The sequence below is a fragment of the Alnus glutinosa genome, chromosome 8 (assembly GCF_958979055.1).
Source record: "Alnus glutinosa chromosome 8, dhAlnGlut1.1, whole genome shotgun sequence".
Lineage (NCBI taxonomy): Eukaryota > Viridiplantae > Streptophyta > Magnoliopsida > Fagales > Betulaceae > Alnus > Alnus glutinosa.
The window spans coordinates 11,872,622-11,886,162 of NC_084893.1; the positions used below are offsets into that span (position 1 = coordinate 11,872,622).

The window sequence follows — 13,541 nt, forward strand, 5'->3', positions numbered from 1 at the left end:
CTTTGAATTTTGAAGCCAGATCTATATACATCCGTCGACTTCTACTAGACACGCACACCTAACTGTGTTCCCATTCGATTTCCGCCCCTACTACTGGAAGTATCGGTCGCATGGATCACCGGAGATAGGCGCGTGGTCCTCACGCGCCAAAGAGTCTATGCTCTCTAACTGCGTGTGAAGGCTACGCTCTGCTTTTTTAGGCCGTGCTTAGCAGCGCTTGGGGTCTACGTCGTCGGATCTACTACTGGGTGCTTCGGGTGTCGGCGCGTGTAGAACACGCGCCGCCATTCCGGCGAAGTGGGCCACTTTTCTATTGCCGGCATCTTGTATTTGGTTTTTCTGCCATTGTGTTGTGTACCCCTTATTTCTCCAATATAGTCTGTCTTCGTAGTGCTTAAGTTTTACTGAAATTTTTTGGCTAGATACTAGATCGACCGAGTAATTCTAAACGTCATACCCATGTCCCTCTTGTGTCCCTCTAAAAATGAGGTGGCTTTTAAAATCACCATGTGATCAAAATTCAATTTTGATCAATCACAAGCTCAATGGTGATTTTAAAAGCCACCTCATTTTTAGAGGGACACAAAAGGGACATGGGTATGACATGTAGCATTACCCTCTTTTATTTTGAGAGTGTGCATTAATATAAAGAGAAGCTCAAATGTAATTCCTATAAGGTTTGGATTTCTATTAAGACAGTTGTTTTTAAGTCAAATCCTTCTGACTTAGAGTTTAAGAGTATTGTTGACTTCGCTTTCTCTGTATTGGCCTTTGAGCTTTCTCAGTTATATATAGTAGCAAATGCTACATGTTCAAAAAAGAAAAAGAAAAAAAAAAAAAAAAAAAAAAAAAAAAAAGAACATTAATTACAGACAAGAAATGTTTCTTGGACAAACGGTAGACAAAGTTTTACGTGACACGCTGTTTTAATTTTATTTTTTTTAAATAAAGTGCTACGTAAGACTTTTTGTACAAAATATGTGCTAGAAACATTTTTCAATTACAGATAACTAGCAGCTACCAAGCCTGACGCTACCATCCTTTTTTCTTTGTTTTTTTTTTTCCCAACAGCATCTTTTCAAGCTGCCAAGCCTGACACTCTGCCATTGCCTTGAATTCTCGATCAGTGAATTTAACATATTCTTTTTCATCCTCTTCTTCCACTCCCCAGTCCCCACTGCGTTCTTCTTGTGTTGGAATTATCTTGTCCAACAACTTTTCGAGTCTTTTGAATCCTTTGTCAAGCGAGAAAACACGCTAATTCTCTTCTTTTTATTACAATATTCATTTTCATGTTCAACAGATTCATCTTGTTTCACCATCTTTCTCCACTTGTCTGACTTCTGCAGCAACTCTTCCATGATTTCATCCACTGACTTATCCACTCGGGTATCATCCCCTTTCTCTTGTACAAAATCTTTTGAGGCCCAATCTAAACGAGAAAACACACTAGTTCTCTTGTCCAGAGTATCAGAATACAGACCCTTGCTGCTTGGAATTTTATCACCATAATACAAACCACTCTGTTCTTGGCAGCCTGAACTTTGTACTCTTAAATGGTTAGCACTGTCCTTCAAGTGGCAATCACCCAAATTAAACAATGAACCAGCAGCAGAGGAAGACTGGGCTATTCCATAGCAGGCATCCCCATATGAACTTGACGCAGCAAATGGGTGATAAAGATTCTCCACTCTAAATGTTTCATCACTCAAGGTAGGCATGACAGGTACACAAGGTTTAGGGAAGCAAAAGTCTTCGCAACACTCAAAAGTAGCCGATTCTGTTTGATTGTTCTCAAAATACCCAACCTGTGAGAAAGGAGCTTCTGCATCAGCAAGTTCAGAATCATCAGGCGAAGCCAATGGTATGAAATCTCCAAGGTCAATACTAAAACTTCTGGAAGAGATATTCAACACTTCTGGCTCCTCTCTAGATGTAACAGGTTGATTGCCAGAAACACGGTTAGGGTTTATAACTTTCAATTCTGTTTCTTCACTAGAATGCTTGCAATGCCTTTTTCTAGCACTGTTTATGAAAGTTGGAGATTTTGGGACTCCAACTTTTTTTGAAACAAATAACATGAGAAGGCTCTCAACCTGCCGTCAAAGCACAACCAGACCATAAGACTATATCAAAAGGACATACATCATTTGACAAAATGTGCATAACTATTTCACCAAAGATGAGAGAAAGAGTAAACCTGATTTTTAGATAGACCAAAATTGAATTTGTACTTGTCATAGTAATTTCTGAGAATAGCATGACGAAACTCATGTTCTGAAAGAGGAAGACAATGCCAGATTGTGGTAAATCGAACCTGGAGCAAATACAAAGCAGGATAGCCATTGGATTTTTTGACAAGAAATAAGGAATTTAACATAGCAATAACAAGGGGTAATTACCTTTTCCCCCCATGAACTACCGGCCTGTGTCATTTTGCCCCTACGAACTACCACTTCGACCAAAAATAGAGCATCAAACTACCATCTTTACATACTTTGGCCCCTTCCGTCAGAGAATCCCGTTAACTTGGATGGAATATGCAATTTTTTACCGTTAATTTTGATTTAAAGGCCAAAATGACATCTACAGTAATTAATAAAAAAATATTAAAATTAATATATTTTTTTAAAAAAAAAAAAAACCTAAGGGGGTGGCCCACCCCTGCATAAGGGGTGGCCGCGAGCCACCTTTAGGGATGTCTCGCGGGCTGCGGCCACCCTAGAACCTGGGGTGGCCGCCCGGCCACCCCTAGTTCCGGGGTAACCGCGAGCCACCCCAGAAGTGGCTGGAGCCACCTGTGGCGGCTCGCCACCCCCTTTTCCTTTAGTTTTTTTTTTTTTTTTTTTTTTTTTTTTTTTTAAGATGAGGGTATTTACGTCATTTTTGAAATTGAGGTAGGGCATTTAAGTCTTTGCATAAATTAAACTGACGGAAGGGGCCAAAGTATGTAAAGATGGTAATTTGATGCTCTTTTTGGTCGAAGTGGTAGTTCGTGGGGACAAAATGATACAGGCCGGTAGTTCACGGGGGAAAAAGGTAATTACCTCAATAACAAATATAAACAATAAGGAATGAATGCAAATGCATAAACCAAAGAACTGAAAATTTTTTACATTAATGATTTATTTAAATCATTACCTGTGCAGGAAATTGCCTCCCGGATGAACTGTATGCATGGGGAACAATATTTATCTCACCATCTGAAGTGGCCTCAAAAACCCCAAAGAGTTTTCGCTTCTCATATTCAAAAAGAAACAAAATCATTCCAACCTCAACTCCTCTAACAAAATCAGTTTGAGAAGCTGGTAGGCCAAGTAATTTTCTCTCAAAACACTCTTCCATTGTACTCTGATTCGACATAAAGATGGCTCCAAAATTTGGAAACCTTCCAGACTCAGCATTCTTTAACCTCATATCTATCATAGCAAAAAACATATCATATCAAATGTGTTATAATATTAATTAATGAAAAAATTCCCGGGGATCTAGTCAGGGTAAAACCCCAGATACCCCGGTTATCAATAAAAAATAATAATTAAATTCTTTCATTTTCCATCCAAGACAACTTGTAATTTAACAAGATATCATAGCAAAGATACTGATTTTGAACCTAACTCCATAATTTACTTCACATTTTAGTTAAATATTCTTCTCATTTCATTTATTAGATAAGAGTTAGAACCCACACTCGAAGGAGAGTGTTATAATATTAGTTAAATGATCACCATATCCTATCAACTTAAACTTCTTTGATAATTAGAAATTTAACGAAGGAAATATCTAATTCCCTTATGTGCAATACCAAGGTCAGAGACACGAAGAGAACCTTTCTACATTAAGTAAACAAACATCCACACTTACCAAAAATAAAGAAGATACACACAAGCGCTTTGCAGACATATATTTTCACTGCAGTAGTAGTGTGCATAACATAGAATGTGATGCTACAATGAGCAATGCCTTGTTATTAGTTACAAAATCAGTAGAGCCAAGAATTTGTCAAAGAAAGAAGAAATAATATGTTCAAGATATTGCATAAATGTTAAATGTAAGAAAAAAGAAAAAGGTAATTAAGTAGAGCAGCCAAGGACCAAAACCAAAGGAAAAATATTTAAGCATGCATTAGTATGTCTGTAAATTTCATGACAATCTTAGGAAGAGGCACATAATTATTGTGGATAGATGTTGTCTTTGCAAGCGGGATGGGGAATCAGTGGACCATATCCTTCTGCATTGCGATATAGCCTCAACTCTTTGGAACAACATTTTCTCCCGCTTTGGTATTTCGTGGGTCATGCCTAGGAGTGTGCTTGACTTAGTTGCTTGTTGGTGGAAGTCTGGGAGATCTGGGAGCGCTACTTCATGGAAGATGGTGCCTATTTGCCTTTTTTGGTGTATTTGGAGAGAGGGAAACCTTAGGTATTTTGAGAATTTAGAGAGCTCCCTAGAGGAGGTGCTAGAGTTGTTTCTCCATACCTTGTATGTCTGGTCGATGGCTTATTTGTACCCTTTATCTATCAGCTTTGCTGAATTTCTTGCTTTTTTTTCGCTTTCTAGTTAGGTGTTTCCTGTTGTATACTTCTAGTGTACGTAGGGGCGCCTTACGCTTTCAATAAAACTATCATTACTTATCAAAAAAAGAAAATGAAACAAAATCAATGCAGTAAAATCCAAACGTAGAATAAAAAATCCAAAAGCCCTCATAATTCCAGCTTGAAAACTAGCTATGAGTGTGTTTGGCAACACTCTCATCTCCCTCTCTATTTTATTTTTTTTTTACTTTTCCCAAAAGAGTCAAATCCAAAACATTTAACTTTTTTTTCACATTTTATATCACATCAATCATTTTTTATTACTATTCAAATAAAAAAACCCACTCCAAAACAAAACTTTTTCACTTTTCTATAAAACAATTCCAAACTTTTTTATACTTCATATCACATCAATCACTTCTTATTACTATTCAAACAAAAATTCCCCAACACAACCATTTACCAAACACACCCATGATCATGGCAAAGCTCAAACTGACTTCAGGTTGAACTTCGTTTGCGTAAAATACAGCAGCCAAGGACCAAAAACCGAAGGAAAAATATTTAAACATGCATTAGCATGTCTGTAAATTTCTTTTTATTTTTTATGAATAGTAAATTTCATTTCTTATCAAAAAGGAAATGAAATAAAATCAATGCAGTAAAATCTGTAGAAGAAAAATTCCAAAAGCCTTTATAATTCCAGCCCGTAAACTAGCTATATATATATATATATGATCATGGAAAAGCTCAAACTGACTTCAGGTTGAAATTCGTTTATTCAGAAATGAAACAGATTTGGCAGAGACATGCAGAGACGCATAACAAAAAAAAAACCATCAATCAGATTCATGCATGATTTTCAACAGCATGTCCAAATAACATTGTAGCAATTCTAATATTTGTTATGGTACTTCATGGAGTGTTAAAGTAGCTCATGCACCCAACAAAACCATATGTTGACTTGCAGCTATAATGGCTCAGCATCATTTCAAAGTAGTGGTCAAAACCTTGTCATGCTTCAAGGTTAAAACAGAAGTCATCATCCGATTCATTAGCACACAGCGGCTAAAACCTCAAAGATGCCTATCTGAGTTGCTCTAGCAAGTTAGCTAAGATCAGTTATTCTGAACTTGCTAGCACAGGAGGGAGGGAACCCTCCCTCAAAGTAGTGATCCGAGGCTTGTGAAGCAGTTAAAATCAGAATGCAGTCATCATCAGCCTTCACACTCAGTGGCTAAAACCTTGCCAAGCAGTCAAGGTCAGAACAAATTCATCATCAGCCTGCTCACACGGTGAAAATCTGCCTATCCTGAGCTGTTCTAGCCATGTAGATCATATAATTTTTTCTCAAAGTAGTTCTCAAAACCAAGGTCAAACACGCCTATTCTGGGCTGTTCTAGCCATTTAGCCCATATTAGTTATTTTGAATACACAGACCCTCCCTCCCTCCCTCCCTCTCAAAACCAAGGTCGAACACGCCTATTCTGGGCTGTTCTAGCCATTTAGCTCATACTAGTTATTTTGAATACACAGACCCTCCCTCCCTCCCTCCTCTTGTAGAGAAAAGGCAGGTCCATTTTGCCTGTTCACAAGTCTTTTTACTAGCAGATTTCCTCCTCTCTGCTTGCCAGAGCAACATGAAGTATATTTAGATCACTCCCATGATAAATTGCAAGCCTCCAATAACAAATTGCAGTAGGTTTTCCAAAATAACAAAAGTAAAGAAGTGTCCAGTACAAAATTTGGCGTGGTTTATGGGTATCAGAAGCTTACTAATCCACAATTACAACCCAACCCATATACTTTATAAAGCTACACCCTTAAGTTGAAGGTGTGTCTGGCACATATCTAGGGGTATCCAAGAAGTGTTTCACAAATTTCTAAAATTAATGGGTTTACTTTTATGTTTAGGAAGAATTTGATATGCACTAGGTAGAATCCTAGAAGTATTCAAGTTGGTCATGAATGTAATGCAAATAAAGCACCCTGTATACCAAGTACCAACCCGTGTTACATGGCCAATCACTTTAATTGTCACCATGTGAAATAGAACGTGGTCTAGCCAAACCTGTGCCTCTGCTCTAATAATAGTTCCTATTCATAAAATAAAATAACATAAAACATATAGTAGAAGAACGTCCTTCTAAAATTCAGAGCTATCCTGTTCATAAAGGTTATGTCAATTTGAGCTTGGTCACCTCCAACTTCACAGCCATTAGCTACAAAATTTCTAACTCAACCGAATAGTTCCTAAATAGGAAGTACTCATAGGCATTACCTCTTGAATAGAGAGAAAAGCTTCAAAATTTACAAATAAGCATCAATTTATGCTTCTAGCCGGATATTTTGAAAGGGTTTACCAATACATCTTAGAGTCTTTGATCTAATGACAATCTTATAGATTGCATCAAATAGATAAATTTCAAATAAATAAAATTACATATAAAGATCCTAAGTGCAGACCCAATATTCCTTCAGACCTCATATCCAGAATATCTGGTCCTTCTCCAACATCACCTAGTTCCTGATAAATAAAACACGCAACTTGAAAGCCACTAAATATATAAAACAGGACATGAATGTTGACACCACGAAACATATCAAGGATACCATCTTCAAGAAGTAGTCTATAAGTAAAAAAACAAAAATTAAACAAACACCAAATAAACCGAAAGTGAAGATAGCTCAACTCAATTCAATAAAAGTTAATATCACTCATCCATGTCAATAACGATCTCAAAATACTTCAAAAGGACCACAAATAAAAATATTCAAAAACAAATATATTTAGGCATATATAAACAACTCAAATTTGATATAATATTCCATTATTATAATTTTCGGACACATATGCGCAAGAGACAGAGAAACTACTCTTGTACCAAGTGTTGCAATCCATATTACCCTAATCCATAAGACAAATGCGTTACCTTCTTCAGCAAGTAACCACACCGTTTGGTTGCCTAGAAAACCGAGGAAAACGAATAAAATAGACAGCTCTTGAGTCCCATGCATGAGTTTATCAATAAAGATCCCAACAATTTTGCTGCTACCTAAGAAAGTCTCAGGCAGCCCACACCTACCTGAGGCAGGTCGAGGCACTGGATTGCTGGATCCGGATCTGAGTTTATCACATTTCCACCGGAAAAAACGAAAACCCACCTAGAACTAAGTTATTCAGAGCCTTGTAAAAGCTAATTCTAGCAACCCATTGATTTATAAGATAGCCCATATGACATAAATCAAACTCTTGAACTTTCTTTTCTTTTCTTCTCTATACTCAGAAACCAAACAAAGCAAAGCAAAAACAGATTAAAAGAAGGGAAAACAAAAAGTGTCATTTTGAGATTGTACCTTTTTGCTGAGAGCTAATTCTGAGCAAGAAGAAGTTTAGAGTTCTGAAGGAGAGAATACGTGGAAACCTCTAGTGGGAGTGGGAGTGGGAGTGCAAAGAGTCACTCTCTCCGTCTTTAGCGCTTACGTTTTCGTTTTGCTCATTTGGTACGTTCTAATTTCTATTAGCCGTTGGATTTACTTCCCTGTTGAAGAGGTCAATCCAACGGCTGAAAGTTTGTGTTGGCTAAGCATGCTTTGTCCTCGTTAAATATCTTCGCCTATAATACAAGCTGGCGTTACTCTTTCTTTCTTTTTCTTCTTTTTTTTTTTTTTTCTTTTTTTTCTTTTTTTTCTTTTTTTCTCTTTCTTTTTTTCCCTGATTTATGCTTTGTTTGTTTCGATGTACAATGTTTTCCATCGTAAAATATTTTCAGAAAAATATTTTTTGTATAAAACATTTTACGGCCCTTGGCACGTACGGAAAATCACAATTTTTTATTTTTTTAATATTTTCACTCAATCATATTAACCTATAAAAATTGATGTTTATTCACAGCAAAAAAATATTAATATAAAATAATGCTTTGTGGTGGTCCAAGGGTGTCTCGGTGGTGGTCTGGGGTTGACTGAGTGGTGGTTCAAGTGTGGCTTTGTAATGGTCCAAGGTGGCTCAGTGGTGGTCGGGGGGTGGCTCGGTGATGATCTAGGATAACTCTGCGGTGGTTCGGTGATGGTCCTAGATGGCTTGACAATGGTCCGGGGATGGTTCAGTGATGGTTTAAGGCGGCTCGACAGTAGTCTAGGGGTGGCTTGTAAATGGTCTAAGGTGGCTTGAAGGTGGTTCAGGGGTGGTCTTGGGGTGGCTCGGTAAGGGCCTTGAGTGGCTCACTGGTGGTCTAAGGGTGGCTTGACTGTGGTCCAGGGTGGCTCAATAATGGTTCGAAGATAGTTTGATGATGGTCCGAGGGTGGCTCAATAGTGGTCTAAGAGTGGCTCAGTGGTGCCAACCTTTGCTGAAGGGCTTCTTTTACAATTTGGCCCCTCCTCATTTGAGGACGTCGATGGTGAATTAGCCAAGATCCAACAAACCTCCTCAGTCAGCGAATATCAATGTTGATTTGAGCGCCTAGCCAATTGTGCCCACGATTGGTCTAAGAGACAGCTGATTGGTACCTTTGTTGAGAGTCTTCAACCTGATATCAAGAGAGAAGTCAAGACTTATTGGCTACGGACCATAGTAGCAGCCTTTTGATTTGCAATAGTACAAAAAGAAAAGCTTAGTGTGAAGAGACACGCAGAATGTTGAGAGCATAAGTAGGCTAGTTGCTGGCGAGAGTGGCCCTTCCTCAATACTAACAATCTAACACGAATGAATGCCCCTTTGACCTAAGAAGAACTTAAGGAAAAAAAAATGACTAAATAAGAAAGGGGTTTTGTTGGCACTTCAACGAGAAGTGGCAAAGAGGGCACGAGTGAAAACAATGGAAACTATTGATGATTGAGCCGATGGTGGAACAAATGGCGCCGAAAGTGGACAATGATGAATCCAAGCAAGATGACAATGAAGCTATCAGTGGCGAAGGTGAGGTGACTTACATTGTACGTGTTGTTGATGAACGGTTATGATTTACAACAAAGACTTTGAGATAGGTGTACTTGAAAGCATAAAAAACCTCTTTTTTCTCTTGAAATATTGCCCCTAGTCCCTACAAAATTCATTATCCAAATTCCTTAAATAGACTTGAGAAAGTAGCCCTAAAATCATAAAGTTGGTTCCCAAAACGTGCAGAATTTTTGTCCTCTAGTCACGGCCCGTTGTGACCCGGTAAAAATTGGAATTGGTAGAATTTTGAGTGAGCTTTCCATGCCATCAAAAGAAATTTACCTAGTGTGATAGGAACCGTCTCCATAGGAATAGGAAGCCTAACCCACGTTACTTGGATTAAGCTTCCACGTGGATAACAATAAAACTTGAGAAGATGATCCTTATCACTTCTCAAGTTGGGTAGCTAGTTGGTTATATTTATGTTTATCATTCTGCTACGTTATCATGTTGTTTCCTTATTATGAGGGAAGTTATGTTATCATTATGTTTTAAGGTTGTTTAGTAGATTAAGAAGTTTGTGAAGGTTAGAGTTCATAGCCGATGGGTTGTTTATGCCCATTAGGAGTAGTCATCTATTTAAGGAAAGGAAGGGCTAAGAGAAAAGCATCAAAGCAAATCACACATTGTGTAACCGGTGTTTCCTACCTCAAGTGGAAAAGGTGTTTTCCTACCTCAAGTGGATTATTTATCAATTCCATTGTCAATTTCCAGTCAATTCCATTCACAACCCATATATCCATCTAGACGATCCTTATCAAGTGGTATCAGAGCAATGTCGACCCAGAAGGAAAGAATTGAGAAGTTGGAGTCCGATATGCATGAGATCCGTGGGTCTATGCAGAATACGGAACGCTCGTTGAAGGAAATCGCTGACCGATCAGCAAAGGAAAAGGAGAGCTCTGAGCGGTCAATGCTGGCGAGCATTAACCGATCAGTACAGGAAGCCTTGGCTACATTTACAAAGAAGCAAGGGGAGTCACCATACAATTCGGAGAAGGAGAAAGACAACAATGAGGAGAGCTCCAATTCACGGGTTAATCACAATCGTGACCACCGAGGAGATGGGCATCACTTTCGGCCGATGAAGATGGAATTTCCAAAATTCCGGGGAGAGGATCCTATCATTTGGCTAGATCGCAGCACTCAATTCTTCGAGTACCAAGCCACAGCAGAGGAGCAAAAGGTAACGCTTGCAGCCTTTTATTTAGAAGGTGAGGCAAACTAATGGTGGCAGTGGGTAAAGAAGATTTACCAAGCGAAAGACAAACTTATCACATGGGCCATCCTTGAGAAGGAATTATTGGCTAGGTTTGGTCCCATCGAGTATGAAGAATATGACGAGGCTCTATCTCGTGTCAAACAGAAAGGCAGCCTGCGAGAATATCAGAAGGAGTTTGAAAAGTTGGCCAATCGTGTGGTGGGATGGCCACAAAAGGCGTTGATCGGCACTTTCTTAGGCGGGTTAAAGGCTGACATCTCAGCTAATGTCCGAAAATTCAAGCCGCGGACGCTCCGCGAGACCATTGAATTTGCACGAATGCGGGAGGATGAGTTGACCCACTCGAAGAGGAGCCCATATGCAGACACATATACCCCAAATACATCATGGGAAAGCAATACCATGACGATGGTAAGTTCTAAAGCTCCAGGTCCTCAACCCTTTGTTAAAAAACTGTCGTGGGAGGAAATGCAGAAAAAACAGGAAAAAGGATTATGTTTTAACTGCAATGAGAGGTACATACCAGGACATCGTTGTGCAGTTCCACATGTTTTCATTATTGAACCTGATCCAGAGGGCGAGTTGGAGCTTGAAACCGTTGCAGAGGAAAATGAAGATGAGAAAACTCACCAACTCTCGTTACACGCAATCACTGGTTACACGGGCCCAAAGTCCTGAAGATGCCACGTGGGAAGAAGTCGATTGTCTCCGCCAAAAAGCTCCAAACCTCGACCTTGAGAACAAGGTTCGTGTTCAAGGGGGGGCAATTGATAGGAACCGTGTCCATAGGAATAGGAAGCCTAACCCACGTTACTTGGATTAAGCTTCCACGTGGATAACAATAAAACTTGAGAAGATGATCCTTATCACTTCTCAAGTTGGGTAGCTAGTTGGTTATATTTATGTTTATCATTCTGCTACGTTATCATGTTGTTTCCTTATTATGAGGGAAGTTATGTTATCATTATGTTTTAAGGTTGTTTAGTAGATTAAAAAGTCTGTGAAGGTTAGAGTTCATAGCCGATGGGTTGTTCATGCCCATTAGGAGTAGTCATCTATTTAAGGAAGGGAAGGGCTAAGAGAAAAGCATCAAAGCAAATCACACATTGTGTAACCGGTGTTTCCTACCTCAAATGGAAAAGGTGTTTTCCTACCTCAAGTGGATTATTTATCAATTCCATTGTCAATTTCCAGTCAATTCCATTCACAACCCATATATCCATCTAGACGATCCTTATCATAGTGCTCCTTGAAAGGTTGCCTTCTGAACACTAATCCTAAGTTACTTTAAATTTTCTTTCTAGATCTAGAATTCCTCTAACTAAACTTTGAGAGCTTCTCTAACTTTGGAAGAAGGTGAGAAGTGAAAATTGTGCGAAAGAAACAAAGGCAGGAGCACCCCTTTTATAGCCTTCAGTTGAAGGCTAGATGAGGGAAATTTGTCCCTCATCATGCACGGCCAACCAAGGCCACATGAGAGAGAGAGAGAGAGAGAGAGAGAGAGAGAGAGAGAGAGAGAGAGGGGAGAGACAGAAAGATAGAGTGAGATAGGATGGGAGGGAAAGAGGTTATCTAAAATATTTATTGATGTTTGGGCTTGGACGTTTGTGCAGAAGGGGGGTTGCTCAACACTTTATCTCCCCTTTTCTAAATTGGAAACAGCGAGACCAAAGACCTCGCTTGTGGCTGCATGTAGGTGCATTTTTTTTATTTTTTTTGTAGAATGGGCTTAAATTATTGTTGGGCACTTTTTAGCCCAATGAATCCCAATAAATCCAATAGAAAATTGCTTTGGGTGTTATAATATACGCACATACTACACCCTCGTTCCACTGCATTAATGTGACGGTGCACGTCAATCCTTAGACTTGTTTTATTTATTTTTTAATAATGGCTAATAGGCACTGTTACATCAGCCCAATAGGATGAAGGTGAGATAAGGATATAGTATCTAAAATATTTATTGATGTTTGGGCTTGGACGTTTGTGCAGAAGGGGGGTTGCTCAACTCTTTGTCTCCCCTTTTCCAAATTGGAAACAGCGAGACCAAAGACCTCGCTTGTGGCTGCATGTAGGCAAATTTTTTTTTTTTTTGGTAGAATGGGCTTAAATTATTGTTGGGCACTTTTTAGCCCAATGAATCCCAATAAATCCAATAGAAAATTGCTTTGGGTGTTATAATATACGCACATACTACACCCTCGTTCCATTGCATTAATGTGACGGTGCACGTCAATCCTTAGATTTATTTTATTTATTTTTTGATAATGGCTGATAGGCATTGTTACGTCAGCCCAATAGGATGAATGTGAGATAAGGATATAGTATATAACATTTCTCTCTCTCTCTCTCTCTCTCTCTCTCTCTCTCTATATATATATATATATATATATATATATATATATATATATATATATATATTAAGCATGCTTGGAATTTGTGAGGCCAAAACGACGACGATTCCTTGTTTGAATTATACAGTAATCCAAGGAGGGCAGGTGGAAAAACCGTTATCCCAGGGACACCTTTGTAAAATCATCAACAAATCGAGGGCAAGCAAACATCCCTCACATCTTGGGCAAAGTGCTTACTCCCGCCCCCAGTCTCTTTTCAAATTACATTCCCACACACACAAACGCTTGCCCTCTCTCTCTCTCTCTCTCTCTCTCTCTCAATACGGTTCGTTAGATTCCTCTTCGAACTTGGAAGTAAAAATGGTAGCTGAACCCTGGTGCTCTAATCCGATGTATCTGCTTTCAGCGTACTCGGGTCTCACCCTTTTCCCCAGGACCTTTGGGGTCGCACCCAACCCGTCGAACCTGTACATCCCGGACGTCGACCT

General features: G+C 39.0%; 1 protein-coding gene across 3 annotated transcripts; it reads right to left on the reverse strand.

Annotated features, from left to right (window-relative positions):
• Positions 1 to 907: 907 nt before the first annotated feature.
• Positions 908 to 8,026, reverse strand: LOC133874746 (uncharacterized). Of its 3 annotated transcripts, XM_062312624.1 has the most exons (5): positions 7,893 to 7,986; positions 7,002 to 7,062; positions 3,142 to 3,419; positions 2,201 to 2,317; positions 908 to 2,096 (listed from the first exon to the last, which is right to left on the reverse strand). In XM_062312624.1, exons 2-5 carry the CDS (start codon positions 7,021 to 7,023, stop codon positions 1,200 to 1,202), a joined length of 1,314 nt encoding a protein of 437 aa, XP_062168608.1. In that variant the 5' UTR covers positions 7,024 to 7,062; positions 7,893 to 7,986; the 3' UTR covers positions 908 to 1,199. The 3 variants fall into 3 exon arrangements, with proteins under 3 accessions (XP_062168608.1, XP_062168609.1, XP_062168607.1); XM_062312625.1 differs by lacking the exon at positions 7,002 to 7,062 and having other exon boundaries at positions 7,893 to 8,026; XM_062312623.1 differs by lacking the exons at positions 7,002 to 7,062; positions 7,893 to 7,986 and adding an exon at positions 7,469 to 7,809.
• Positions 8,027 to 13,541: the final 5,515 nt, after the last annotated feature.